This window comes from Chiloscyllium punctatum, chromosome 10, assembly GCF_047496795.1.
Source record: "Chiloscyllium punctatum isolate Juve2018m chromosome 10, sChiPun1.3, whole genome shotgun sequence".
Classification (NCBI taxonomy): domain Eukaryota; kingdom Metazoa; phylum Chordata; class Chondrichthyes; order Orectolobiformes; family Hemiscylliidae; genus Chiloscyllium; species Chiloscyllium punctatum.
This window is the reverse complement of record NC_092748.1, coordinates 114942256-114969960: the sequence shown is the minus strand read 5'-3', so window position 1 is coordinate 114969960 and position 27705 is coordinate 114942256. Positions and strand designations below refer to the sequence as shown.

General features: G+C 46.4%; 1 protein-coding gene across 4 annotated transcripts in view; it reads right to left on the bottom strand.

The window, feature by feature from the left end:
- tmem198ab (transmembrane protein 198ab) overlaps positions 1-27705 on the bottom strand; it is a 140339-nt gene that overhangs the window by 2569 nt on the left and 110065 nt on the right. For all 4 annotated transcript variants that reach the window (XM_072579990.1, XM_072579991.1, XM_072579989.1 and 1 more), the window contains exons 3-6: positions 27196-27426; positions 24928-25155; positions 9857-10432; positions 7745-7902 (exon numbers count right to left, since the gene is read on the bottom strand). In XM_072579990.1, coding sequence (XP_072436091.1) covers positions 7745-7902; positions 9857-10432; positions 24928-25090 — 897 coding nt within the window. In that variant the 5' untranslated portion in view covers positions 25091-25155; positions 27196-27426. The remainder of the gene's footprint in view (positions 1-7744; positions 7903-9856; positions 10433-24927; positions 25156-27195; positions 27427-27705) is intronic.

The window sequence follows — 27705 nt, the reverse complement described above, 5'->3', positions numbered from 1 at the left end:
AAATGCAAACTGCTGTTAACAAAATGCAGCAGGCAATGTGGGAACAGCAAACCACATCCCCCCGACCCCACTGCAGGAGATGGTCATGAAGTGGCCATGTGACTGGACTTTGGACTCAAGGGACACAGATTCGAATCCCACTACAGGAACTGCCGGAATTGAAATTCAGTTTATAAATTGAGAATTGAAAGCTGGACTTGACCATGACAACCATTTGCTGATTGTTCGGAAATCCCATCCTGTGAACACCTTCAAAAATAGATGTTCCGCCTGGTCAATGTGACCACATGGTGTGTCAACTGCGATTCAGTGCATTGCCCCTCAGTCTGGAGTCAGACATTTGTGCGTTGCGCTCCAGAGAATGTTCCAGATGAGCTATTTATTATACTGAGGCCTTGCTTGATTGGATGTAATGGATCCCCAGGGTTAGTATATTGAGGAAGAGGAGGGGAACTTCCCGATAGTTGGTTGTGATCCCCATATTTATCTCTCAATTATAGTTTCACCAGAATAAAGAACAGTACAGCACAGGAACAGGCCCTTCGGCCCACCATGTCTGTGCTGACCATGGTGCCATTCTAAACTAATCCCATCTATCTGCACATCCCTCTATTCCAGAAAAATAACAAATGCTGGAGATCACAGTGGGTCAGGCAGTCTCCATAGAGAGAGAGCAAGCTATTGTGTCAGATCTAGATAACTCTTCATCAGAAATGTTAGCTTGCTCTCTTTCCTTGGATGCTGCCATCTTGAAGAAGGGTTACACCTGAAACATTGACTTCTCTACCTCCTGATGCTGCCTGGCTTGCTGTGCTCCTCCAGCCTCCTGTTTGTCTACCTTGGACTCCAGCATCTGCAGATTGTTTCTTGTCTCTAACTGCTTTGATCTAAAGCGTTTGTGGTTTTCAGAACAGATTCCAGCAACTGCTGTAATTTGTTCCTCCCTGTAGTGTATTCCCTGCCTGTTCATGTGTTTGTCCAAATGCCTCTTAAACATCACTATTGTATCTGCTTCTCCCCCCTCCTCTGGCAGCATGTTCCAGGCACCTACCACCCTCTGTGTAAAACTAACCTGCCTCACACATCTCCCTTAAACCTTCCCCCTCTCACCTTAAACCTATGCCTGAGCATTTGACATCTCCCTGCTGGGGAAAAAGACATCCAACACGACAATGCCCCTCGTATACATCTATCAGGCTCTAAACAAATCATTATCACATTTTAATATTTGCCTATACCGTCTGTGGTGGGATGTTGACATCACGGTGTGTCAACTGAGACTCAGTGTATTGCCTCTTCACCAGCATTTGTTATCCAATATTAATTGCCCTTGAACTGAATGGCTTGTTGGGGCATTTCAGAGGGCAGTTAAGAGTCACAACGTTACTGTAGGCCAGACCAGTTAAGAACAACTGATTTCCTTCCTTAAAGGTAATCCATGACCAGACATGACTTTATTACAACTGTCAAGGCTATGGATCTAATGTGCAACAGTAGGACTAGTGTAGGGAGTGTATTGTTGGCAGTGCAGATTCAATGGGCCGAAGGACCCCTTTTGTAGTGTCCGATTCTATGACAGTAGCTACATGGTCATCCTTAGACTACCTGCTTCTTAAATTAAAGTCTCACCATCTGCTATAGTGGGATTTGAACTCATTGCACCAGAGCAACAGCTGGTGAGTGTCCAGTTCAGTGACATAACCACTGCACCACAGCCTTCCCTCCAGCTGCTTGTATTAGGGTTGCTGGATTTGAACCAATTCCCGCAGATGTACATCATGTGGATAGCATCATGAAACAGGGCTGAATAGCCTCCGCCTGTGCGGCACATTTCAATGGCCTTGCCCAGTCAGGCATTTGATTTCTTCAGCATCCTCAGCACTTCAAAATATTCCAGGAAAGTGGAAAACAAAAATCCAGCAGGAATTTTCTGGGGGATTACTCATGAATTAGGTATTTCCCGATAGCGAGTGGTTGGGAACTGGAAAGTGTTGCCTGAGAGTGAGGCCAATCGGGGATATGAAGAGGGAGTTAACTGTTTGTAATGGGAGAATGTCTAGGGCTATACAGACTGGGCAGGGGAATAATTCAAGAGCATTGCTCAGTGAAAACTCCTGTGCAGACATTAATGACACAAAGCCCTTTGTCAGCCAAGGAAGGATTCCATGATCCAGTGAAATCTTGGACAAGTCACTCTTAATTCCAACAGATTCTTCACAGGAAAATTATAATGAGCTATCGGAAATTCTTATACATACTGTCGAGGGCACAGAGTCAAACTGTAATTACTGACACATTTCCCCCAAGGACCCCCTGTAATTACTGACACACTCCCCCCCCGGTGTCTCACAATAAATATCGTTACACTCGCCCCAGGGACCCACCTGTAAATACTGACACACTCCCCCTAGGGACCCCCCCCCCCCCATAAATACTGACACATTCCCCCCAGGGACTCCCCTGTAAATACTGAAACACTCCCCCCAGGGACCCCCCCACATAAACACTGACACATTCCCACCAGGGACCCCCCTGTAAATACTGAAACACTCCCCCCAGGGACCCCCCACATAAATACTGACACATTCCCCCCAGGGACACCCCTGTAAATACTGACACAATCTCCCCTGGTGTACCCCAGTAAATACTGACACACTCCCCCCAGGGACCCACCTGTAAATACTGGCACATTCCCCCCCCTGGGGAATCCCCTGTAAATACTGACACACTGCCCCACCCCCCCGGGGATTCCCCTGTAAATACTGACACATTCCCCCCTGGGACCCCCCTGTAAATACTGACACACTCCCCCCAGGGACCCACCTGTAAATACTGACACACTCCCCCCAGGGACCCACCTGTAAATACTGACACACTCCCCCCAGGGACCTACCTGTAAATACTGACACACTCCCCCCAGGGACCCCCCCACATAAATACTGACACATTCCCCCCAGGGACCCCCCTGTAAATACTGACACACTCCCCCCAGGGACCCACCTGTAAATAGATTAGATTAGATTACTTACAGTGTGGAAACAGGCCCTTCGGCCCAACAAGTCCACACCGCCCCGCCGAAGCGTAACCCACCCATACCCCTACATCTATATCTACCCGTTACCTAACACTACGGGCAATTTAGCATGGCCAATTCACCTGACCTGCACATCTTTTGGAGTGTGGGAGGAAACCGGAGCACCCGGAGGAAACCCACGCAGACACGGGGAGAATGTGCAAACTCCACACAGTCAGTCGCCTGAGGCGGGAATTGAACCCAGGTCTCTGGCGCTGTGAGGCAACAGTGCTAACCACTGTGCCACCGTGCCGCCCTAAATACTGACACATTCCCCCCTGGGACCCCCCTGTAAATACTGACACACTCCCCCCAGGGACCCACCTGTAAATACTGACACACTCCCCCCAGGAACCACCCCCATAAATACTGACACATTCCCCCCAGGGACCCGCCTGTAAATACTGACACCCCCCCCCCCCCCCCGGGAACCCTCCTGTAAATACTGACAAACTCCCCCCGGGGACCCTCCTGTAAATACTGACACACTCCCCCCGGGGACCCCCTGTATATACTGACACACTCCCCCTGGGGGGCCCCCCTGTAAATACAGACACCCTCCCCCGGGGTCCCCCCTGCAACTATTGACACACTCCCCCCAGGGACCCACCTGTAAATACTGACACACACCCCCCAGAGACCCCCACATAAATACTGACACATTTCCCCCAGGGACCCCCCTGTAAATACTGACACACACCCCCCAGGGACTCCCCCTGTAAATACTGACACACTCCCCCCGGGGACCCACCTGGAAATTATGACACACTCCCCCCCACACCCCGGGGAATACCCAGTAAATACTGACACACTACCCCCAGGGACCCCCCTGTAAATACTGACACATTCCCCCCAGGGACCCTCTGTAAATACTGACACACTCCCCCCGGGGACCCCCTGTAAATACTGACACACTCCCCCCGGGGACCCCCTGTAAATACTGACACACTCCCCCCGGGGACCCCCCTGTAAATACCGACACACACCCCCCCGGGGACCCCCCTGTAAATACTGACACACTCCCCCCCGGGGACCCCCTGTAAATACTGACACACTCCTCCCCGGGGAGCCCCCTGTAAATACTGACAAACTGCCCCCGGGGACCCCCTGTAAATACTGACACACTCCCCCCGGGGACCCCCTGTAAATACTGACAAACTGCCCCCGGGGACCCCCTGTAAATACTGACAAACTGCCCCCGGGGACCCCCTGTAAATACTGACACACTCCCCCCAGGGACCCCCTGTAAATACTGACAAACTGCCCCCGGGGACCCCCTGTAAATACTGACACACTCCCCCTGGAGACCCCCCTGTAAATACTGACACACACCCCACGGAGACCCCCCTGTAAATACTGACACACTCCCCCCGGGGACCCCTTGTAAACAGTGACACACTCCCCACGGAGACCCCCCTGTAAATACTGACACACTCCCTCTGGGGACCCCCTGTAAATACTGACACACACCCCCCTGGGGATCCTCCTGTAAACACTGACACACTCCCTCTGGGGAGCCCCCTGTAAATATTGACACACTCCCCCCCCAGGGTCCCCCCTGCAACTATTGACACACTCCCCCGGGGAACCCCACTGTAAATCCTGACACACTCCCCCCCACCCACCCAAGGAACCCCCCTATAAATACTGACACACTCCGCACAGGAACCCCAATGTAAATACTGACACACCTCCCCCTGGGATCCCCTATAACTGCTGTCACACTCCCTACGGGGACCCCCCCGTAAATACTGACACACTCCCCCCGCCGGGGATCGTCCTGTAAATATTGACACACTCCCCCCGGGGACACCCCTGTAAACACTGACACACTCCCCCCCAGGGACTCCCCTGTAAATATTGACACACTCCCCCCGGGGACACCCCTGTAAACACTGACACACTCCCCCCCAGGGACTCCCCTGTAAACACTGACACACTCCCCCCCAGGGACTCCCCTGTAAATATTGACACACTCCCCCCAGGAGCCCCCTTGTAAATATTGACACACTCCCCCCAGGAGCCCCCTTGTAAATATTGACACACTCCCCCCGGGGACACCCCTGTAAACAATGACACACTCCCCCCCAGGGACCCCCCTGTAAATATTGACACACTCCCCACCAGGGACCCCCCTGTAAATATTGACACACTCCCCCCCAGGGACCCCCTTGTAAATACTGACACACTCCCCCAGATACCCACCCTGTAAACACTGACACACTCCCCCCGCCGGGGATCGTCCTGTAAATATTGACACACTCCCCCCGGGGAGCCTCCTTGTAAACACTGACACACTCCCCCCAGGTACCCACCCTGTAAACACTGATACACTCCCCCTAGATACCCCCCTGTAAATCCTGACACACTCCCCCCCAACCCCAGGACCTCCCGGTAAATACTGTCACACTCCCTATGGGATCCCCACTCTAAATACTGACATACTCCCCCCCAAGGGACACCCTGTAAATACTGACACACTCCCCCCAGGGACCCTCCTAAAAACACTGACACACTCCACCCAGGGACCCACCTGTAAACACTGACACACTCCCTCCGGGGACCGCCCCTGTAAACACTGACACACTTCCCCCGGGGATCCACCTGTAAACACTGACACACTCCCCCCAGGCACCCCCTTGCAAATACTGACACACTACCCTCGGAGACGCCTCTGTAAATACTGACACACTCTCTGAGGGACCCCCTGTAAATACTGACACACTCCCCCGGGGATCCCCCCGTGTAAATACTGACACACTCCCCCTGGGGATTCCCCCCGTGTAAATTCTGACACACTACCCCCGGAGACCCTCCTGTAAATACTGACACACTCTCTGAGAGACCCCTTGTAAATACTGACACATTCCCCCTCCCCAACACCCTCCTGTAAATACTGACACACTCCCCCCCACCCCCCGGGGACCCTCCTGTACATACTGACACACTCCCCCAAGTAAATACTGACACATCCGAGGTACGTTTGATGGAGCTTTATTCCCTACCTAACCCTGTGCTGTCCCTGTCCTGGGAATATCCGATGGGGAAGCTGTGATGGATGATGAGCACATAAGATGGACCGCTCGGTCAGTGTTTTGTGAAACCTGGTTACTTTCAGCCAGAAACAACAGCGATGCTGAAGTATCTGTCACTTTGAACATAACACAATGTCACAGATTGTCTCACAGGAGAATTGTAAAACTCAGTGTGACACCGAGCTCCCTAAGGGGATATTTGGTGAGCTGATTAACACCCTGAGCAGAGAGAACAGTCTGAAGGAGTGTGTTTAAGGAGGAGGGGTGCAGGGGTTTTACAGAGACAGTTGCAGAGCACAGTCCCTGAAGTAACTCAAAGACCAACAGGAGGAATCGCTTCTTTCGGAGGGTAGTGTGTCTGTGGAATTCTCCCCTGAGAGGCCTGTTGAGGCTGGCCCATTGATTATATTCAAGGCTGAATCAGACTCTTAACAAGGAAGGGATCAGCAGTCATGAGGCAAAGGCAGGAAAGATGAGCCATGATATTAATGAATGGCGGAGAGGAACCGATGGGCTGAATGGCCTACCTCTGCTGCTACGTCTTATGATGCAGTCATAGAGTCATAGAGTCATAGAGATGTACAGCATGGAAACAGACCGTTCGGTCCAACCCGTCCATGCCAACCAGATATCCCAACCCAATCTAGTCCCACCTGCCAGCACCCGGCCCATATCCCTCCAAACCCTTCCTATTCATATACCCATCCAAATACCTCTTAAATGTTGCAATTGTACCAGCCTCCACCACTTCCTCTGGCAGCTCATTCCATACACGTATCACTCTCTGCGTGAAAAAGTTGCCCCTTAGGTCTCTTTTATATCTTTCCCCTCTCACCCTAAACCTATGCCCTCGTTCTGGACTCCCCGACCCCAGGGTAAAGACTTTACCGATTTACCCTGTCCATGCCCCTCATAATTTTGTAACCTCAGCGTCCGACGCTCAAGGGAAAACAGCCCCAGCCTGTTCAGCCTCTCCCTATAGCTCAAATCCTCCAACCCTGGCAACATCCTTGTAAACCTTTTCTGAACGCTTTCAAGTTTCACAACATCGTTCTGATAGGAAGGAGACCAGAATTGCACGCAATATTCCAACAGTGGCCTAACCAATGTCCTGTACAGCCACAACATGACCTTCCAACTCCTGTGCTCAATACTCTGACCAATAAAGGAAAGCATACCAAACGCCTTCTTCACTATCCTATCTACCTGTGACTCCACAGCTATGAACCTGCACTCCAAGGTCTCCTTGTTCAGCAACATTCCCTAGGACCTTACCATTAAGTGTATAAGTCCTGCTAAGATTTGCTTTCCCAAAATGCAGCACCTCACATTTATCTGAATTAAACTCCATCTGCCACTTCTCAGCCCATTGGCCCATCTGGTCCAGTCACCATGGTGGAGTGATTAAAGTTGGGCCTGGTGAAATGGCCAGATGTGGATGAGTGCAGAGATATCCAGAGAGGCTGCCAGAGCTGAGAGGGACTGGGAGGGGTGGTGTTGGTGTTCTGATGTGAAGATAAGGATGGCCCTATTGCCTGAATGAGAGCGAGTGTGGGTGAGCGAGCTGGGGGGGGGGGGGGGGGGGGGGGGAGCTGAATGGGGCGAAACACCACACAGCTACAAAATGGCGACTCACCGGAGAGAGCACGTCTCCATCGTAGCGACGGACTGGAGTTGGCTTCCGCCGGTACACGGGCTCCTGGTATTTCTTGTGGTGCTTTCTCCTCTTCCTCTTGTTGTCCTTCTGTCGTATTCTCATCAGCTGAACCCGCCGCTGCCTCCTGCTGATAAACACTGGGAGTGACACACACAAGGATCAGTCAAACTCACCTTCATGGTCACGGGCTTAGGCATTTTGCTAAGGCCTGAACTCCCACACCCCTGAAATATCTCCCTTCCTTCTTCCCTCTCCATGTCCATGCATGAAGGATAACATAGAACAGAGTGAAACGTTTTTAACAATGTCACCTATAATGGCACCACCTTCAGTACAAGTACCTGCATCCAAAACTTAGATACAAAAGAGGAAAAAAAAGGAAAAGTACGATGATTACGTACAGTGTCTAAAAAATAAGTTAGAAATAGGATAGTTACAACAGAGTTAAAGGATTGGTATTACAGTCTGGAATAGAATTTCAGATGGATGTTACATTGCAGCAGCTCAGTAAGCACCTGATCTGACTGCGTAACCAACAATGGATATAGTTGGAAGTTTCTGGAACATTCCATGTTTTTATCGATTGGCATCCAATGGGATTTTTTTCCTTCATTCTTTCAGTGAAGGTGAGCATCATGAACAAGGCTGGCATTTGATGCCCATCCCTGGTGAATTAAGAGCCAGACATGAGCAATCGGCCCCTCAAGCCTGCTTTCCCATTCAGTAAATCGGGGCTGATCATAGAATTGGACAGTCAGGCCATTCGACCCATTATGTCTGTACCGGCTCCTGAAAGAGGTACCCAGCTAGTCCCGCTCTCCTGCCCTATCTCTATAACCCTCTAACCTCATCCCTTGAAAATACATATCCATCTCCCTTTTGAAACCTCCTGTGAATTTGCCTCCCCCACTCTCCCAAGCAGGGCATTCCCAATCCTAATCACTCCCTGAGTAAAAAGGTTTCATCTTTCAGCTTTCCTACTCCAGAACTGGTCGGAAGGGTCACGTTAATAATGCTTTCTCTCCGCCGATGTTGCCAGACCTGCTGACTTTTTCCAGAAATTTCTGGTCATCCTCAACTGCACTTTCCTACCTTCTCTCCATGACCCTTTATCCCCTTCCTGGTTAAAAATCTATCTGAGTTTGAATATACTTCCTGACCCAGCCTCGACAGCCCTCTTGCAGTAAAGAATTCCACAGATTCACTCCCATCCAAGAGAAGAAATTCCTCCTTGACTCTCTCTTAAATGGGTGACCTCTCATTCTGAGATGACTCCCTCTGGTCCTAGACCCCCTCACGAGGAGAAACAACATCTCCATATCTACCCTACGAATTCCCTAAGAATCTTATATGTTTCAATTACATTCGTCTGAGCTCCAGTGAATACAGGCCCTACCTACTCAGCATCTTATCAGACAGTCCCTCCAACCCTGGGATCAGCTGACTGAACCCTCTCTGGACAGTCCCCATTGTCAATCTATCATTCCTCAGATATGGTGCCCAAAACCTGTTCCAGCTGTGATCTGACCAGACGCCTTTTATATTTTTTTGTACTATTTTTACACTCCATTTCATTTGTCTTCTCTATTACTGGCTTTTTGTGATTCGTGGACGAGAACTCAATGATTCCATGTGCTGTAGTTTACTGCAGTCTTTGAGCTCCTCTATCGAGGCATTCTTTTTGAAACCAACACAGAAGTTGCTGGAAAAGCTCAGCAGGTCTGGCAGGCTGTGTGAAGAGAGAAATCAGAGTTAACGTTTCGGGTCCAGTGACCCTTCCTCCATTTTCCTTGCTACAGGCATCACCCAGTTTTTGAAAGTTTGCTTTACGCCATTTCGCTTTTATCAAAGACCTACATTAGTACCTGTTTTGGCTAACTGGAAGAAACCCGAAAAGGATTTTTGCTTTTACAAGAAAAGTCTAAATCTTTCCCATATAAATTAATGCTTCTTCACTTGACCCCATTTGAGTTTACGAAAGCTTTCATGGGAATGCTCTAGTTTCGGGGAAACCAGTATCGCATCCCAATTTCCACGTAGTGAGGCTTCACCAGCCTCTGTAGGCCCGTTACCCCCGGTTACAGGGCCTACCTTCTGTATGAGAGTAGCCTTCTGCTGTGACTTTAAATTGCACCAGGACGCCGAGCGAAGTCAGCACCGGCCAGACACCCAAGATGACCCAGCTGTACCAGCAGACGGGCTGCACTGGAGCGACCTTCACCCTCTCGTAGATGTACTGCACGAGCAGGAAGAGCTCAATGAAGTAATCCACCGTCACGGTGATGACGGCGCTCCCGAAGACGGCGGTGGACAGCACGGTGAAGAAGCGCTGCCACTGCAGGGTTAGCACCGCAAAGAACATTCCGGCACCCAGCAGCAGGCCAATGGGGACCCAGACGGTGTGGGGGTGGTAGAACTGCTCCAGCACCACCAGCGTTGCCACGGCGACCAGCAGACCCAGCAGCAAGCCCACCATGAAGAGGCCGACGCTCCGCACCAGCATGGTGACCAGGCCACAGAGGATGCCAATGCCCAGGCCGATGCCCACGCTGACCTCCATACTCAGCTGCGTGTCCAGTACCCTCTCCTTGTAGCACAGCATGAAGATGACGATGGAGCCAAACATTAGGCCAGTGAGGAACATGATGGCTTTGAAACAGCGGTAACCTAAAACACAAGGAGTGAGAAAACAACCATCAGGAAAACCTCTCCATTGTAAGAAAGGTGTAAAGATCCCAGCTACTAAACAAGTCCTACTGAAAAAGGATACGAAATACATAAGATCGAGGAGTCGGAGCAGGCCATTCAGCCCCTCTGGCCTGCTCTGCCATTCAATAAGGTCATGGCTGATCTTAGGATATCTGGGTGGCATGGACAAGCTGGACCGAAGGGTCTGTTTCTGTGCTGTATATCTCTATGACTCTATGTCAGCATTAATGCCACCTTAGTGCCCATTCCCCAAATTACTAATTAAAAATGTGTCTATGTTCCCCTTAAATTTACTCAATATCCCAGCAGCCACCACACACTGGGGGAGTGAATTCCACAGAAACTCAACCCTTTGAGAGAAGTCGTTCCTCCTCATCTCTGTTTCAGATCTACTAACCTCGACCCTAAAGCTATTTCCTCTCATTCTAGATTTCTCCACAAGGGGGAACATCCTCTCTACGTCTGCTTTGTCAATCCCCTTTAGCATCTTATAGACCCCAATTCAATCTCCTTTCATTGTCTTCTAAACTCCAGACAGTATCTACTGAAACTGCCCAATCTCCTCATGCCTGGAATCAATCTCGTGAACCTCACTGAAATCTGGGTTGAGAGATATTTTTCATTGTTGAATGTGGTCCTCATTCACTGAAACACAGGATTCTCTTTAACAAACAAAAAAAAACAGGAATTCATTGCATAAAAGGAAAGTAATACAAAACACAGAAAAGTTAAAATTTCCATTTCAGGTCATCCTGTAATAACGCCCATTTCATTCATGTGAAATGGCTATAATGTGATTGATAAATTGGGGACATTGTTTGGATAATGCAAATTTTCTACTGAATGGGTAAAGTGATCTTCTATTAGTGATTTCTACCATGTGATTTTCTATATCATAAGGTTGCAGAGGAACACAACTGATCGCATTATAGCAGAGCGACCTGTATTCTGCATCACAACATTTCAAATCCAGAGAAATTATCTTTTTATTTCAAATCCCCAGCTTTGAATTAATTGCTCCTCCTAGTTCTGTTCTGTGAACTGTCAAGTCTTTTTAAATGAAATCCTCATGAAACTGAAAGCTCAAACTTTCTCAGTCTTTTAATGATCTGCTGATTTCAAACTAAACACTCCTGGTTGGGACTTGTCACATGCTAAACCTTTACTCAAAAAGTAACAGTCTGATGGATGTAAGTTTGCTTGCTGAGCTGGAAGGTTTTTTTTCCTGACATTTCATCACCCTACTAGGTAATATCACCAGTGAACCTTCAGCGAAGCACTGGTTGTATTGCCCGCTTTATATTTATGTGTTTCGGTTTCTTTGGGTTGGTGATATCATTTCCTGTGGTGATGTCATTTCCTGTTCTTTTTCTCAGGGGATGGTAAATGGGATCCAAGTCAATGTGTTTGTTGATAGAGTTCCAGTTGGAATGCCATGCTTCTAGGAATTCTCATGCGTGTCTCTGTTTGGCTTGATCTCGATGGTTGTGTTGTCTCAGTCGAAGTGGTGTCCTTCCTCATCTGTATGTGAGGATACCAGTGACAGTGGGTAATGTAGAGTTGACTGCGCTTTGAAGTTCATTAGCTGCTGTTTTAGTGCGTTGGTGGGTTTGTGGGTTATCATGTTGCCAAAGGGTCTGAGTAGTCTAGCAATCATTTCCAAAATGTCTTTGATGTAGGGGAGAGTGGCTAGGGTTTCTGGATGGGTTTTGTCTGCTTGTTTGGGTTTCTGGCTGAGAAATCGGCAAACTAATGTCATTTACAAAATACCTTGCAAGGACTGTAACAAACACTACATTGGACAGACAGGCAGAAAACTAGCCACCAGGATACACGAACACCAACTATAGCCACAAAAAGACATGGCCCACTCTCACTAGTATTTTTATCTTTTCCTTGATTTTTTCTGTCACGCTGCCAGACTACTTGTTTTTTTTCCTGAAAAAACGAGACAAACTCACACAAAATAACAACACAGACAACCCAGAAGCATGGATAAAGAACTTACCTGACCCACCCTTAACAGACACTGAAAAAGACGTCTTAATAAGAGGATTAAATTACAACTTCCGGGATGCAGACAAGAAAGATTTCTTAGCAGTATTAGAAACAACACTGAAAGACAACCAACTCACAGAAGAAACTCAACAAACCGTCAGACAGACATTAAGCAGAAAAAGGAAGGACACACACTCAATACACAAGAAAGGAAAGCACTAGGAGGACTCAAAAAAAAAGATAAAAATCCATATCATAAAAACATTGTTATCCTACCTACAGACAAAGGACGATTGACAGTCATTTTAAACTGAACAGACTATGTTGAGAAAGTGAACGCACTGCTTGCAGATACCGACACTTACCAACAGGTTGCAGTAAACCCAACCCTACAACTAGAAAATCGAATCACTGCCCTACTCAAAACACTTAAGAAATCTGGAGAATTAAACAAGACAGACTTCCAAAAAATGAAACCAGATGGATCCAACACACCATGCTTCTAGGATTACCCAAAATTCACAAACCAGGATCACCCCTCAGACCCATAGTTTCGCTACCTGGAACGCTAACGTACAGATTAGCCAAAGAGCTACACCAAAGACTAAAACACTTAGTAGAAGACTCACACTACTCCATTCACTCCACCCAAGAATTCCTGAACGCCAAAGACACCAAGATAGAAGAGGATGAAATATTGGTCTCCTTTGATGTAACAGCCCTGTTCACATCCATCAACATCAACCTGGCCAAGGAAACACTGACTATTAGAAGACCCAAAGACAAATACACCAAACACCACAAACTTCATCAGTAAGGACAACATCGTCAAGCTAGTGGACATATGCCTTACCACTCACTTCACCTTCAACAACAAAATCTACAGACAAACCAACAGAACAGCCATGGGATCTCTGATATCAGGGTTCTTAGCAGAGGCAGTAATGCAGAGACGTGAACAAACAGCTCTGCCAACCATCCAACCCAAACCTTGGGTCCGCTACATGGATGACCAAGAAGCAAATTAGAGGAAACCTTCAAGGCCATCAATATCCTTACTGGCATAAAATTCACTAAATAGGAGGAAAACAACAACAAACTACCATTCCTAGATGTCAAAGTAGAGTGCACAGCCAATGGGGAACTTCAAACCAGCATCTACAGGAAAACAACACATACAGACCAAATACTGAACTACAGAAGCAATCGTCCCAACACCTACAAATGAAGCTGCAGTAGAACATTATTTCAATGAGCCAACACATACTGCGTCACAGAGGAACTACGCAGAGCAGAGGAAAATCACCTATACTGTGTATTCAAAAACAATGGGTATCCAATTAATACAGTCTGCTGATTTCTCAGCAACAAACCTAAACAAGCAGACAAAACACATCCGGAAACCCTAGCCACTCTCCCCTATATCAAAGCCATCTCAGAAATGACTGCCAGACTACTCAGACTCTTTGGCATCATGGTAGCCCACAAACCCACCAACACACGAAAACAGCAGCAAATGACCTTGAAAGCCCCAATACAGACAACAAGAAAAACTAATGTCATTTACAAAATACTGTGCAAGGACTGTAACAAACGCTACATTGGACAAACAGGCAGAAAACTAGCCACCAGGATACCTGAACACCAACTAGCCACAAAACGACATGACCCTCTCTCACTAGTATCCTTACATACAGATGAGGAAGGACATCATTTCGACTGGGACAACACATCCATCCTAGGACAAGCCAAACAGAGACACGCATGAGAATTTCTAGAGGCATGGCATTCCAACTGGAACTCTATCAACAAACACATCGAGTGAGACCACATCTACCACCCCTGAGAAAAAGAACACAAAATGACATTGTTACAGGAAATGACATCACCAACCCAAGGAAATCTAAACACATAAATAAAAAGTGGGCCATACCACCAGGGCTTCACTGGAGGCTCACTGATGATGTTACCTAATATGGTGACGAAACATCTGAAAATGAACGTTTCAGCTCAGCAAGCAAACCTACATCTAGAACCTCAACCTGCGCTACACCTCTTCTCAAAATTCACTAGTGACTGTCTTATATTCCTTTCCTATTTGCTTCTAACCCCAGTCAGACCTCCTCCAAAACTGCCCTCAAAGCTTACCCTCCCTTGGTTTGCTGAACTAAAATCAATTCTTGATTCCTCTGAATCAAATGCAAGGTAATGCCTTTTAATGTTTACTCCCACTGTCTTAAACTCCACTGTATCAACAATCTTCCATGTACCATCCAGGGAAGGTTTGTGTTCTCTATTAACTATATTAGGTCACTGTTCCACAAGGACTCCCTGACCTTGTTTGTAACCTTTCATTATAATGGCAGTGTGTTGACCATGTTCTCTACGGTGTTACTGATGTTGGCACTGGGCTCATCTCAGAGTCAAAGACTGTGGGGTTTGTGCCCCATTGTCACTGGCAAGACCAGTATTTATCGCTCATCCCGATTGGCCCTGGGACTGAGCGTCTTGCCCAGCCATTTCAGAGGGCAGTTAAGACTGACCGTGGGAGTCATATGTTGGCCAGACCAGGGAAAGATGGCAGATTTCCTTCCATGAAAGACATTGGTGAACTAGATGGCTTTACAATACAATTGACATTGGTTACATGGTATTCATTAGGCCACCTTTCCACAATTCTAGATTGCTAATAAATTCATATTTCCACCACCTGCAGTGGTGGGATTTGAACCAAAATCCCCCTGAACATTAATCTGGATTACTTATTCAGGGGCAATATCGCTTGGCCAACACCTTCCCAGTGTGCAGAGGGCAATAGTTACATGGGTGTGCGACACTCTCAGAGGTGCTGCTGTTCAGGTCAGACCTGCCCTCTCAGGTGGGTATAAAAGATCCCATGGCCATTAAATAAAGAACATTAGCATTTACGCTTCAGTTTTACAGGCAGTATTGTGTACAGTTTAGCTCCTCTTATTAAAGGAAAGATATACTTGTCTTCAGAGGAGTTCAACAAAGCTTCACCAGAGTGGGGCAACATGGTTAGCACTGCTGCCTCACAGAACCAGGGACCCAGGTTCAATTCCAGCCTCGGGCGACTGTCTGGGGTTTGCACGTGCTCCCAGTGACTGCGTGGGTTTCCTTCGGGTACTCCGGTTTCCTCCCACAGTCCAAAGATGTGCAGGTTATGTGGATTGGCCATGGGGAATTGCCTATGATGTGCAGGCTAGGTGGATTAGACATTAGAAACACAGGGACAGGATAGGGATTTGGGTGGGATGCTGTTCAGAGGCTGAATGGCCTGCTCCCACACTGTAGGGATTCTATGATTCAATTCTTGGATGGTGGGATTGTTTTATCAGGAGAAATTGAGGGAAGTGACTCTGTATTTCTGAGATTTTTGAAGTCTAAGGGGTGATCGCATTGGAACTTGAGATGTTGTTTCAAGCTGAGATAAGGTGAATCTAGATGGGGTATTACCCTCCCCCCCCCCCCCTCCCCACCCAAGCTGGTGAGTCTCGAACCTCAGGGTAATAGCAGGCCATTTGGGGACTGAGATGAGGAGGAAATTCTTCACCTTATGATGATGTGATGGCGTAGTGGTAGTGCCACAGGACTAGGTTCTGGATTAGTGGTGCTGGAAGAGCACAGCAGTTCAGGCAGCATCCGAGGAGCAGTAAAATCGACGTTTCGGGCAAAAGCCCTTCATCAGGAATACAGGCAGAGAACCTGAAGGGTGGAGAGATAAATGAGAGGAGGGTGGGGGTGGGGAGAAAGTAGCGTAGAGTAGATTCAGGGCAGAGGAAATGACCTGGGAGTTGCAGTGGGAGAGGGACTCCCTGAGATTCTTGTACAGAGAGGAGGAAAACTTCTTCAAGGCAGGCATCCTTGCAAGAGGATTCGCAGTCGGGTTAAAATCAATGAGGTAAAAGTTTCCAGCATCTGCAGTTATTGTTTTTACCTTGTGTCACAGGACTAGTCATCCAGCATCCCAATCTACTGTCCAGGAAATAAAGGGTTTGAATCTCATCATGACAGAATCTTGGAAATGAAAAATCTGTAATAAAAAGTTACTTTAATAGTGACCAGGGAACCACTATCCATTGAGGTAAAAGTCCATCTGGTTCACTAATGTCCTTTAGGGAAGGAAATTTGCCATCCTTACTTGGTCTGTGGGTATGTTCACCAATTTGGGAACTTGATTTGCAGATATTTCGTTCCCTGTCTACATGAGATCTTCAGTGCTTTGGAGCCTCTTGTGAAGCCAATCTGGCCTACATGTGACATAGAACATAGAACATAGACCATAGAACAATATAGCAGAGTACAGGCCCTTCAGCCCTCGATGTTACGCCGACCTGTGAAACCAATCTGAAACCCATCTAACCTAGACTGTTCCATTCTCGTCCATATGTTTATACTATAATCATTTAAATGTCCTTAACTCTTTAACTCTTTAACTGCCCTCTAGGCAATTAGGGATGGACAATAGCCACATCTTATGAACATATTTAAGACAAAAGAGATGAGATTCTTTGGAATTCTTTAACCCTGTGGAATATCAAACATTCAGCATGACTACACCCTGAATGTGTATTCTATCGGCTGTGGAAAGCCTTTAGCATGTCCTGAGATCACAGACGGTGCTATAGCAATGCACATTTTCTTTCTTTCTGAATGAGGGAATTCGACATAATACCTTGCTCCCTTTTCTAATATTTATTTCCTCAATGAGGACTTTTTTGAAACATGGCAAAGCCCATCATCTTTTTCAACAGGCGGGAGTGTGCCTTCAGGTCCATCAGTGTGAGCATAGTGACCGTGAAGTAGACCTGACATGATAGGCCAACGTGGTGACCAGGCCACAGAGGATACCAAGATCAAGATGGTGGATCAAGATGGCAGCTCATTGCCACTGTCTCAAGCCCAGTTATGGTTGGGCACCAAAGGTTGACGTTGCCTGTGATGCCCCCCTTCCCATGTCCCACCAACCCATTCAATGGTCAATCCGTCCATTCTAAGGATGGCTAGTAATTGTGACAATACTGTTCCGTAAATGGGTTTATGCTGACCTTGAATTTTTTTTTCAGTTAAGTCTTAAAAGCAGTAATTCCAAAATGTCTGGGTTGAACTAATTGAGAACGCTTTCAAGTTAAAAAAAACACTTGTACGATGAAAGGGGAGTGGCCAGTCCTCCCAGCTCAGCTTTTCCCTGGTGTGGTTTTGGTTTGGTTTTCACAGTCTGGTTGCTCACTGGAAGCGGGCAGTCAGTTGTGAGGCTACTGGCCCAAGAAACAGACAGATGTTCCACACTGAATGTCTCTGCCATTTCTCTCTCTCTCCTGTAAGACCCTGTGTTTGATTTGACCTTTTTTGCCAATGGGTTGTTTATGGGGATTGTTGCAGGAATTTGGAACAGCATCATTATGTTGGGATAATCTGTGGGGTTTTTGGATAGGTTAAGTTATTCTATATTCTGTTCTCTTATGTTTGTGTTTCATTTGGTAATCTTGCAAATAAATTCTGTTTTGTTTAAAACTAAGTGGATTGATCATCCTCCTGGAATATCCATTCTATTCCTGATTAAAACAATTAGCAAAGGTAGGGTCTGGGTGACTTTCTTGAAATGTTTTGAGGGGCTCTGGACAGGTCCATAAGAGATTGGTCCTGTGGTTCTAATTTGAGTCTACTGTTGTTGGACTTGAAGGCAGTGAGTGGTAGGTGTTAGTGCCTTTTAGAGTCAGAGAGTCATAGAGATGTACAGCATGCAAACAAGCCCTTTGGTCTAACCCGTCCACGCCGACCAGATATCCCAACCCAATCTAGTCCCACCTGCCAGTACCCGGCCCATATCCCTCCAAACCCTTCCTATTCACATACCCATCCAAATGCCTCTTAAATGTTGCAATTGTACCAGCCTCCACCACACCCTCTGGCAGCTCATTCCATACATGTACCACCTTCCGCGTGAAAAAGTTGCCCCTTAGGTCTCTTTTATATCTTTCCCCTCTCACCCTAAACCTATGCCCTCTAGTTCTGGACTCCCCGACCCCAGGGAAAAGACTTTGTCTATTTATCCTATCCATGCCCCTCATAATTTTGTAAACCTCTATAAGGTCACCCCTCAGCCTCTGACGCTCCAGGGAAAACAGCCCCAGCTTGTTCAGCCTCTCCCTATAACTCAAATCCTCCAACCCTGGCAACATCCTTGTAAATCTTTTCTGAACCCTTTCAAGTTTCACAACATCTTTCCGATGGGAAGGAGACCAGAATTGCATGTAATATTCCAACAGTAGCCTAACCAATGTCCTGTACAGCCATAACATGACCTGCACTCTTGTTGAATTTGGTTGGTGTTAACAGTGCTCAGGATAGCAAGGGCTCTTTCAGTCACCAAGAGTTTTCTGGGGGTGGAAGAAGTGACCTTGGGGTTTTACGAAAGGTGATTAAGGCCAAGCTGCTGGAATTAGCAGACAATTGGAGTTGGAGCTGCCTCCTTCCCTGAAGAAAGGAGAGATAATTACAGCAATAGCTCAACATTTAAATTTGCTGGAAACACCATCAGAATCTTTAGAGATGGCTAAAGTTCAATTGAAAATGAAGCAACTTGAGTTAGAAGGAGAAGACAAGGAAAGGGCAACAGAAACGAAACAGTTTCAATTATGATTAAAAGCAGAGAGAGAAAGAGAGAGAGAAAAGGGAGAGGAAAGGAAGAAAGAGCGGGAGTTTGAACTTCAGAAATTGGCACTCAGACAGGAAACTCAGCTCAAAAGGATGGAGATGAAGGCTGAAGGTAAGCTGAGGGAGGAAGAGAGTGAGGATGTGCAAACTCATGGTAACCAAAGGCCTGGGGAGGATCTGTTTAAATATATTCAAGCATCGCCTAAATTTGAAGACAAGGCTGTGGAAGCCTTTTTTTAATCTCATTGGAGAAAGTGGCTAAACAAATGCAGTGGCCAGCCACCATGTGGATTTTGTTGATCCAACCAAAACTTGTCGGCAGAGCTAGTGAGGTATTCCCATCACTATCAGGGGAGGTATCTGGGGTGTATGAGGAGGTGATGAAAACCATCTTAAATGTGTATGAGCTTGTATAGACAATGTTTCAGGAATCTAAGGAGGGACCCTGGGTCAAACTTACTCTGAGTTTGAAAGGATCAAACAAATTAATTTTGACAGGTGGATAAGGGCATTAAAAATAGAGCAAACCTATGATGCTCTGAGAGAGATGGTTATGTTGGGGGATTCAAAAATACATTTACTGAAATAGGAAGAACTTATGTGGAACAGTAGATAGTTAAAACAGCAAGATTAGCCACTGCAATGGCTGATGATTATGAGTTGGTCCAAAAAACACGGTTTGGCTTCCAGCATCAATATCAATCCATGAGGGATAGAAACTGGGAAAAGAGAAATCCTCATGTAAAAAGGGAAAGGTAGAGCTTAGATTAGATCAGATTACTTACAATGTGGAAACAGGCCCTTCGGCCCACCAAGTCCACACCGACCCGCCGAAGCGCAACCCACCCTGACCCATTCCCCCACATTTACCTCTTCACCTAACACTACGGGCAATTTACCATGGCCAGTTCACCTAACCTGCACATTTTTGGATTGTGGGAGGAAACCGGAGCAAACCCACGCAGACACAGGGAGAACGTGCAAACTCCACACAGAGAGTTGCCAGAGGCAAGAATTGAACCCGGGTCTCTGGCGCTGTGAGGCAGCAGTGCTAACCACTGTGCCACCGTGCCGCCCACAACTCTGTGAAGATCATCAGGATAACTTACCACAGGGTAAAACAGAAGCCCCTGAAGGGGAAAGAGAAGTTAAAAAGCTCCAGTGTTTTCACTGTAATAAAGTAGGCCACATGAAATCAGTGTTGGTGGGTTAGGAAAAGCACTGGGAAGCCAGATGTAGGAAAACAGGATAAGTCAGTGAATTTTGTTGGAGTGGTGATAGAAAGCACAGTGGAGGCTAGAAAGCTGCACCAGAATGTACAAACTGGTCAGAGGTTGGTTAAGGAGGAGGTGCCAGATCTTCTTAAACCATATACCTGCAAAGGTAACGTTTACTCACGTAGGCCAGGAGCAGGAAGTAAAGAGGTTACAATATTAATATTACAGGATCCTCTCAATCTTTGATGTTGAAAGATGAGGAGATATGTACCTTTGAAGGACTATTATCAGAAAAGGTACTAGTAACAGGAAATTGCAGTGAGACAAGATGCGCTCAATTATATAAAGTGAGGTTAGAGTGTCCAGTGAAGAGTGGGGAGGTCATGGTAAGAGTACTGGACACACCCTTAGCTCCAGGAATACAATTTGTCCTCGCTAATGACATAGCTGGTTCACACGTAGGAGTGCTGCCTACTGTGGTCGAAAAGCCAGTGGAAACTCAGGCAACTGAGCTATTGCAGGACACACATCCTGGGATTTTTCCTGATCGTGTGGTAACGAGGTCACAAAATCACCAGTTGAAACAGGAGAGATCAAAGAGTACAGCTAAGAAAGTTGAAGGGGAATTAGCAGAGACCCTGTTTGATTAGATGGTGGAGACAAGCCAGGAGCAGATAGATGACAAAGCAGACATTTTTAGCTCAGATAAATTAACTGAGTCACAGCAGAAAGATGAAATTTGTATCAATAGGCACACACAGAGAAAGAATCTGAATGTATCCCTGAATGCTACTATCTTAAAAATGCTGACTAAATGAGGAAATGGAGACTATCACATCTTCAGGCAGATGAGAAATGGGCAGAAGTTCATCAAATCGTATTCCCAGTGAGTTACAGAAAGGAGGTGTTGTGAGTTACGCATGAACTACCAGTGGGGGGGGGGGTCATTTAGGGGTAAGAAAATCCCAAATTAAAATACAACATTTTTTACTGGCCTGGACTGCACATGGATATAGTTGCATTTTGCCAGACCATGTCATACCCGTCAGGTAATCGGAAAATCACAGGCGTAAATAAAATCCGCACCTTTAATACCTGCTCCTGCATTTGAGGAACCTTGTACAAGAGTCTTAATTGATTGCGTAGGACCCCTACCTAAAGCAATAACTGGGAATCAATATTTGTTAAAAATAAAGGATGTGTCCACCAGATTTCCGGAGGCTGTTCCATGACGCAATATCACAGCTAAAAGGATTGTGGAGGAATTACTCAAAGTTATCACGAGATACGGACTACCCACAGGGATACAATCAGATCAAGGGTCAAACTTCACATTGAAATTCTTCAAGGAAGCTATGGGCAGCTTAAGAATAAAACAATGCAAATCGACTGCGTACCATCCAGAATCACAGGGAGCACTAGAAAAGTGGCATCAGACATTAAAGACCAGGTTGAGGGCTTTCAGTCCAGATTATTCAAATGACTGGAAATTTCATGATCAGAGATACAAGAAAGGAATCGACCAAATTCAATCCATTCGAATTAGTTTTTAGGCATGAAGTGAGAGGGCTACTAAAATTGATTAAGGAGAAGTGGGTCAGTCAGAATTCAGAGACCACATCTTTGGACTATGTGTCAAATTTCGGAAAGTTTAAATAGAGCCGGGGAGTAGGCTAGACAGCAGTTAAAAGCATTACAGCATACGATGAAACAGGAAGCATACAAGAAATCAAAAAGTCGCAATTTTGCTGTCAGGGATAAGGTGTAAGTGTTCCTTCCAGAGATAGGTAAACCCTTAAAAGCAAGGTTAAGTGGACTTTATCAAATCAAAAGGAAATTGATTAGATTAGATTACATTACATTACAGTGTGGAAACAGGCCCTTCGGCCCAACAAGTCCACACCGACCCGCCGAAGCGCAACCCACCCATACCCCTACATTTACCCCTTACCTAACACTAAATGTTTGAGTGAGGTGAATTATTTGGTAAGGACTCCAGATAGAAAGAAATCCCACAGAGTGTGTCATGTGAATACACTCAAAAGATATTTTGACACAGAAGGAAAGCAAGAGGAAATGTGTTATTGGTTACAACACAGAGTGAAGAACCAAGTTCAGAGGATTCTGAATTGGACATTCCTCAAATTGAACTGAACAGTGAGGAAGTGGTCAAAAATTGGGATAAATGATTGAATTACCTTCCACAAGAAAATCGAAATGATCTGAAAGAGTTATCACTATCACACGGAGAGATATGCGGAAATAAACTGGGAAGTACTAACCTAATTGTACATTATAGGCGATGCAGTTCCAATTAAGCAACATCTTTATAGGCACCACCCTCTAAACCTGGCAGAGGTTCAGAAGGAGATAGAGCGCATGCTCCATGATGGCATAATCGAAGTGAGGTACAGAGACTGGAGCTCACCCATAGTCATGGTGCCAAAACCAGATGGTACCCAACGGTTATGTGTGTACTATTGCAAAGTCAATGCAGTTAGAAAGATTAATGCATATCTGATTCTGCGTTTGGAAGACTGTGTTGAAAAGGTGGGACAAGCAACTTTCATTTCTGAGTTGGACTTGCTCAGAGGATACTGGCAGGTACCTTTGTCTGAAAGAGCAAAGGCAATTTCAGCTTTCATAATGCCGAATGGACTGTATCGGTTTAAAATCATGTCAGTTGGTATGAAAAATGAGCTAGCCACATTTCAGAGTCTGACCAAAAAGGTCATTTCAGGATTACCCAATTGTGTAATTGATGACCTGGTGATTTCAGTTACACATGGAAGGAACATTTGCAACATTTATCAGACTTGCTCAATCGACTTCGGGAGATGATAAACCTGGCTAAAAGTGAATTTGCCAAATCCCAAGACCATCCTGGGTCATGTTATTGGATACAGACAAATGGCCCCATGGGATGCAAAAGCAAAGGTAACTGGGGGAGTTTCCCACACCATCGACCAAAAGAGCAGTATTATGGTCCCTGGGATTGAGTGGATTTTATCGAAATCCACTCAATGTTTAGCAGTGTGACTGCTCTACTCACTGAATTGCTAAAGAAAGGAAAGAGGTTTCATTGGACTGCGAACTTTCAGAAGCATTTGACCGCTAGAAAGCTGTGTTAACCACTGCCCCAGTATTAGCCACACCTAATTACGCAAAGCCATTGAAGGTGGCTATCGATGCGTGTGGTATGGGTGTCAGTGCTGTACTCTTATAAGAGGATGATAAGAAAATAGAAAGGCTTATTGAGTATTTCTCCAGGAAGTTGAACATTCATCAGCAGAAATACTTGACAGTTAAGAAGAAGATTTTGAGCTTAGTGTTGCCGTTACAACATTTAATGTTTATGTTACCAGTAACTTATCTGAGACAATCATATACACTGCCTATAACTCATTGAAGTTTGTGGAGAAATTTAAGGACAAAAATTCTAGACTGTTCAGATGGAGTTTGTTGATACAGCCATTCAATTTGAAAATTGTGCATGGGGCAGGACGAGAAAACATGATTGCTGACGCATTGTCGAAACTTGAATGAGAAACCGAGGCGTTCGGTGGCAGCAGTGCAACAGGCTGAAACAGAATGTACTCAAGATTAGAGTGGTGCTGGAAAAGCACAGCAGGTCAGGCAGCATCTGAGGAGCAGGAAAAATCAACATTTCGGGCAAACGCCCTTCATCAAGAATGAAACAGAATGTAGGAGTGCATGTTTGCACATTTATTGTCAATGTAATGCATATATGTGTAGCAGTGTACTAACAATTTAAGGTTAAAGGGTTTTAAAATGAAGCCATCTTTGGATATTGTCAGTTCTTCTTTTTAAGGGGGAGCGTGTGACGATGCTGCTCTGAAAACAGGATTATGTTGTTCATGGCTTTTTTTTTGCAGAGAGGTTGTAAAAGCAGCGATTCTAAAAAGTCTGCGTTGAACCACTTGAGAACGCTTTCAAATTAAACAAACTGCTTGTACAATGGAACAGGAGTGGCCAAATCTCCCAGCTCAGCTTTTCTCTGGTTTGGTTTTGGTTTGGTTTTCACAGTCTGGATGTTCAGTCAGCTGTGAGGCTGCTACCCCAAGAAACAGCTCTTTGGAAGAAGGTGTTCCACACTGAATCTCTCTGCCATCTCTCTCTCTCCTGTAAGACCCTGTATTTGATTTGATCTTTTTTTGCCAAGGGGGTGTTTATGGGGATTGTTGCAAGAATTTGGAACAGTATCATTAAAGTTGGGATAATCTGTAGGGTTTTCAAATAGATTAAGTTATTCTGTATTCTGTTCTCTTTTGTTTGTGTTTGATCCAATAATCTTGCAAATAAATTCTGTTTTGTTTAAAACTAGGTGGTTGGGCAGCTGTATCGCTCCTGAAATATCCACTCTCCACCTGCTTAAAACCACCAAAGTTAGGGTCCGGGCCACTTTCCTGAAATGTTTTGAGTGGATCTGAACGGGTCCATAACACAATGAGGAACACAGATTTGATAAGCAATTTCCTCCACCCCCTACACCCAGATCCCTCCCAACAACTCCCCCCCCCCCCACGACAAGTTACTTACCAAAGAAACAATAAATAATCCCAAAGAGGCAGCACATAGCACAGACAACAGAGGGTACGACATCATACTTCCTCAGGATCTCCTGATCACAGCTGTGGGGGGCACCCTGACCTGTGCCATGAGTCAGGAGTTTAAAGTGCAAAGTTCGAAGTGTCGAGGTCATGGCTTTTTGTGGGTCAGTAGGCAGGGCAAAGGTCAAAAGACGTCTTCCATTCAAAGTTAGAGATGCTGCAAAGAACAAACACAACATTTCACACAAGGGAATCACACACATGAGATCTAGGAGCAGGAGGAGACCATCCAGCCCCGCAAGCCTGCACCGCCATTTATAGGATCATAGAATCCTGACAGTGTGGAAACAGGCCATTTGGCTCAACCAGTCCACACCGACCCTCTGAACTATATCAGACCCAGACCCATTTCCCCTATATTGCCCCTAAACAATGCACCTACCCTACACATCTCTGAACACTATGGGCAATTTCCCATGGCCAATTCACCTAACATACACATCTTTGGACTGTGGGAGGAAACCCACGCAGACGCAGGGAGAATGTGCGAACTCCACACAGATAGTTGCCCAAGGCTGGAATTGAACCTGGGTCCCTGGCGCTGTGAGGCAGCAGTGCTAACCACTGAGCCACTGTGCTGCCCTCTCTTCAACCTGTTACTAATTTAAAGTCTGTCTATCTCCTTCTTAAAGTTATTCAGTGTCCCAGCATCTACGGCACTCTGGGGTAGCAAGTTCCTCAGAGTGCGGTGACCCTCTGAGAGAAGGATTGAGGGTCAGCAGGGGATGGGTAGAGGATACCCCCTGACCGACAGACAGACGGAACTTCTTCGAACCCTTCAGCATCTCGTCACTCCTCCCATTCTGGCCTCTTCAGCACCTACCGCCCCATCGACTGAAGGCCATAGCTACAGCTGCCTTGGACACTTGTTAAACCTCCCCTATCAACCTCCTTCCTCAAAATCCCTCTCCTTGACCAAGCCTTTGGTCACCTGTCCCAGTATCTCCTCATGTGCCTTGATGTCAAATTTCATTTGGCTGCCGTGAGGCATTTTGGGGTGGTTTAGCACAGTAGTGGTGCTACTTCAGTTCAGGTTGTTGTTGTTGGATCTCACCAGTGGATGATGTGCCATTGGGAATCAATACTGAATCCAGTCTTTGGGGATCTCCTGATTTTCTTCCCTCCCCCATGAGGGCCAGAGCCCCAGACCCTGGCATAACCTCCCAAAACCACTCCACCCCTAAACCTTGCTACCTCACTACCCGCCTTTGCACCTCCCATGCTTTCTCACTTCCCATAATATGTCATTGGGTCTGATTAATAAAGGCGCTAACAAAATGCACGCACAAAACAAAGGTGTTTTACTGGAGTGGGCAACTGGTTTCAGTGGATAGCTTGAGGAAGTGGCAGGATCAGAGGAAAACATGGAGACGAGACAGGCGCAACATGAAGGAACATTGTTTTTACACCTCGAGCTGATCTGTTCTGGAAGGTTCTGCCGACATTATGGGCATTTGGAGCAAGTTCATTGCAGTCACTCTGGAAAGGGAGGTGGATAAATTCTTGAAAAGGAAAAGAAAATTAACCTGCAGGGGTGATGGCGATCGGGATAGTTCTTTGAAAGAGCCAGCATTGTTCTGATGGGCTGAGCAGTCTCCCTCTGTGCTGTATAATTCAATCACAGAGCTCCCTCAATGGGTTTCGCTTGAGGTGAGGACTTTGTAGTAATGATAATGGGGTCAGCGAGGTGGACCTCATAGACTAGGAGTTCCCAGATTGGGGCTGTTAACCTGGCCCAATCAGGGAGCCCTGGCTGACAGATATAAACAGGAGGGTCAGAAGTTCTGTTCCCTCTGAGAGCCGGCTCTGATCTGGCAGGGTCACAGTCCATGTACAGTACACGTGTAAATAAAGGGGGACTTGGTGATGGGATACTGGCCTCTGCACAAATATTTCACACTCTCCTCAAAACAAGAGGGCGTAGGTTTAGGGTGAGAGGGGAAGGATTTAAAAAGGGACAAGGGGCAACTTTTTCATGCAGAGAGTGGTGCATGTATGGAATGAGCTGCCAGAGGAAGTGGTGGAGGCTGGTACAATTACAGCATTTATATGAATAGGAAAGGGTTTAGAGGGGCATGGACCAAATACTGGCAAATGGGATTAGATTAATTTCAGATATCTGGTCGGCATGGAAACATTGGGTCAAAGAGTCTATTTCCGTGCTGTATGACTCTATGCCTGAGGAGAGTACACTTACCTGCTCAGTGTTGGAGCTAACTGACACTCTTCCCCCCCTTTATGGGGCAGACAATGCCCACTGGTGGGGTCAGCACTGAGGTGTTACCAGGAGATGACCCCAATCTCCACTCCCCCAAGCGTCTCATTGGAGAGTCAGAGGATCACACAATACAAGGTCCCGGCTGTTGACTTGCTGGAATGAAGCTTAAATCTCGTTGGTCTCTTCAAGACGGTTCTAGAACAACGTCCCCTAGAAAACAAAATTTTTTAGAAATTAGATTTCAGGGGCCTGCAGACTTTATTTCCTCACGGTTCTCCCACCAACGTTTTCATTATAGCACACGGGGACTTGACGGTCATGCTACACGATTCACAAAAAAACTAACATCGAGTTCAGCAGCCCACTTTTTTTATTCATTAATGGGATATGGGCATCACTGTTTGACCAGCATTTATTACCCGCCCCTAGTTGCCCCTTGAGAAGGTGATTGAGAGGAAGTGAGGACTGGGGTTGCTGGAGTCAAAAGGT